Source organism: Bison bison, unplaced genomic scaffold, assembly GCF_000754665.1.
Source record: "Bison bison bison isolate TAMUID 2011002044 unplaced genomic scaffold, Bison_UMD1.0 scf7180017864529, whole genome shotgun sequence".
NCBI classification, from domain to species: Eukaryota; Metazoa; Chordata; class Mammalia; order Artiodactyla; family Bovidae; genus Bison; species Bison bison.
In genome coordinates, this window is record NW_011495079.1 from 401,672 (window position 1) to 402,173 (window position 502).

The window sequence follows — 502 nt, forward strand, 5'->3', positions numbered from 1 at the left end:
GTTTTAAAATGTGCCCATTTTAAGATGTGCAAGCAGATTTTGTATGTTGGAAAAAAAAAAGGCCATTAAAGTAACACTTTCACGGGGGTGGGGGGTGGGGTTTAATTATACTTTTGACATCTACATCACCAAGCAGGTGATAAACCAGACCTTAGTGTCTTAGCCAGAACTGAGACGAAAATCAAAGTAATAAGCAAACATGTTTTTAGCCAGTGAAGACTTGAATTGGAAAACTCTGTTGACTGACACTGATTGGCATTCATGTTCATCTGTGAACCCAGGACCCACATTTCGTCCTCGAAGTCCCCCTGGGAGTGATCAGCAGAGTTGAGAAGATTGGAGCACAAAGCCATGGAGACAACTCTTGTGGCATAGAGATTGTGTGCAAGGTACTGTGCAGACGGAGAGAAACTGAGATGGGGCAGCCAGCTGGAACATCCTTGGGCTCTTGGATAGTAAGAATAATTTGGACATTAGTCGCTCAGATGTCTTCAGGACACAA

The 502-nt window shown here is 43.4% G+C and overlaps 1 protein-coding gene across 1 annotated transcript in view; it reads left to right on the forward strand.

Moving 5' to 3' along the window:
• Positions 1-502, forward strand: part of MTMR1 (myotubularin related protein 1) — a 32,489-nt gene that overhangs the window by 4,306 nt on the left and 27,681 nt on the right. The window contains exon 4 of the mRNA XM_010831567.1: positions 282-389. Coding sequence (XP_010829869.1) covers positions 282-389 — 108 coding nt within the window. The remainder of the gene's footprint in view (positions 1-281; positions 390-502) is intronic.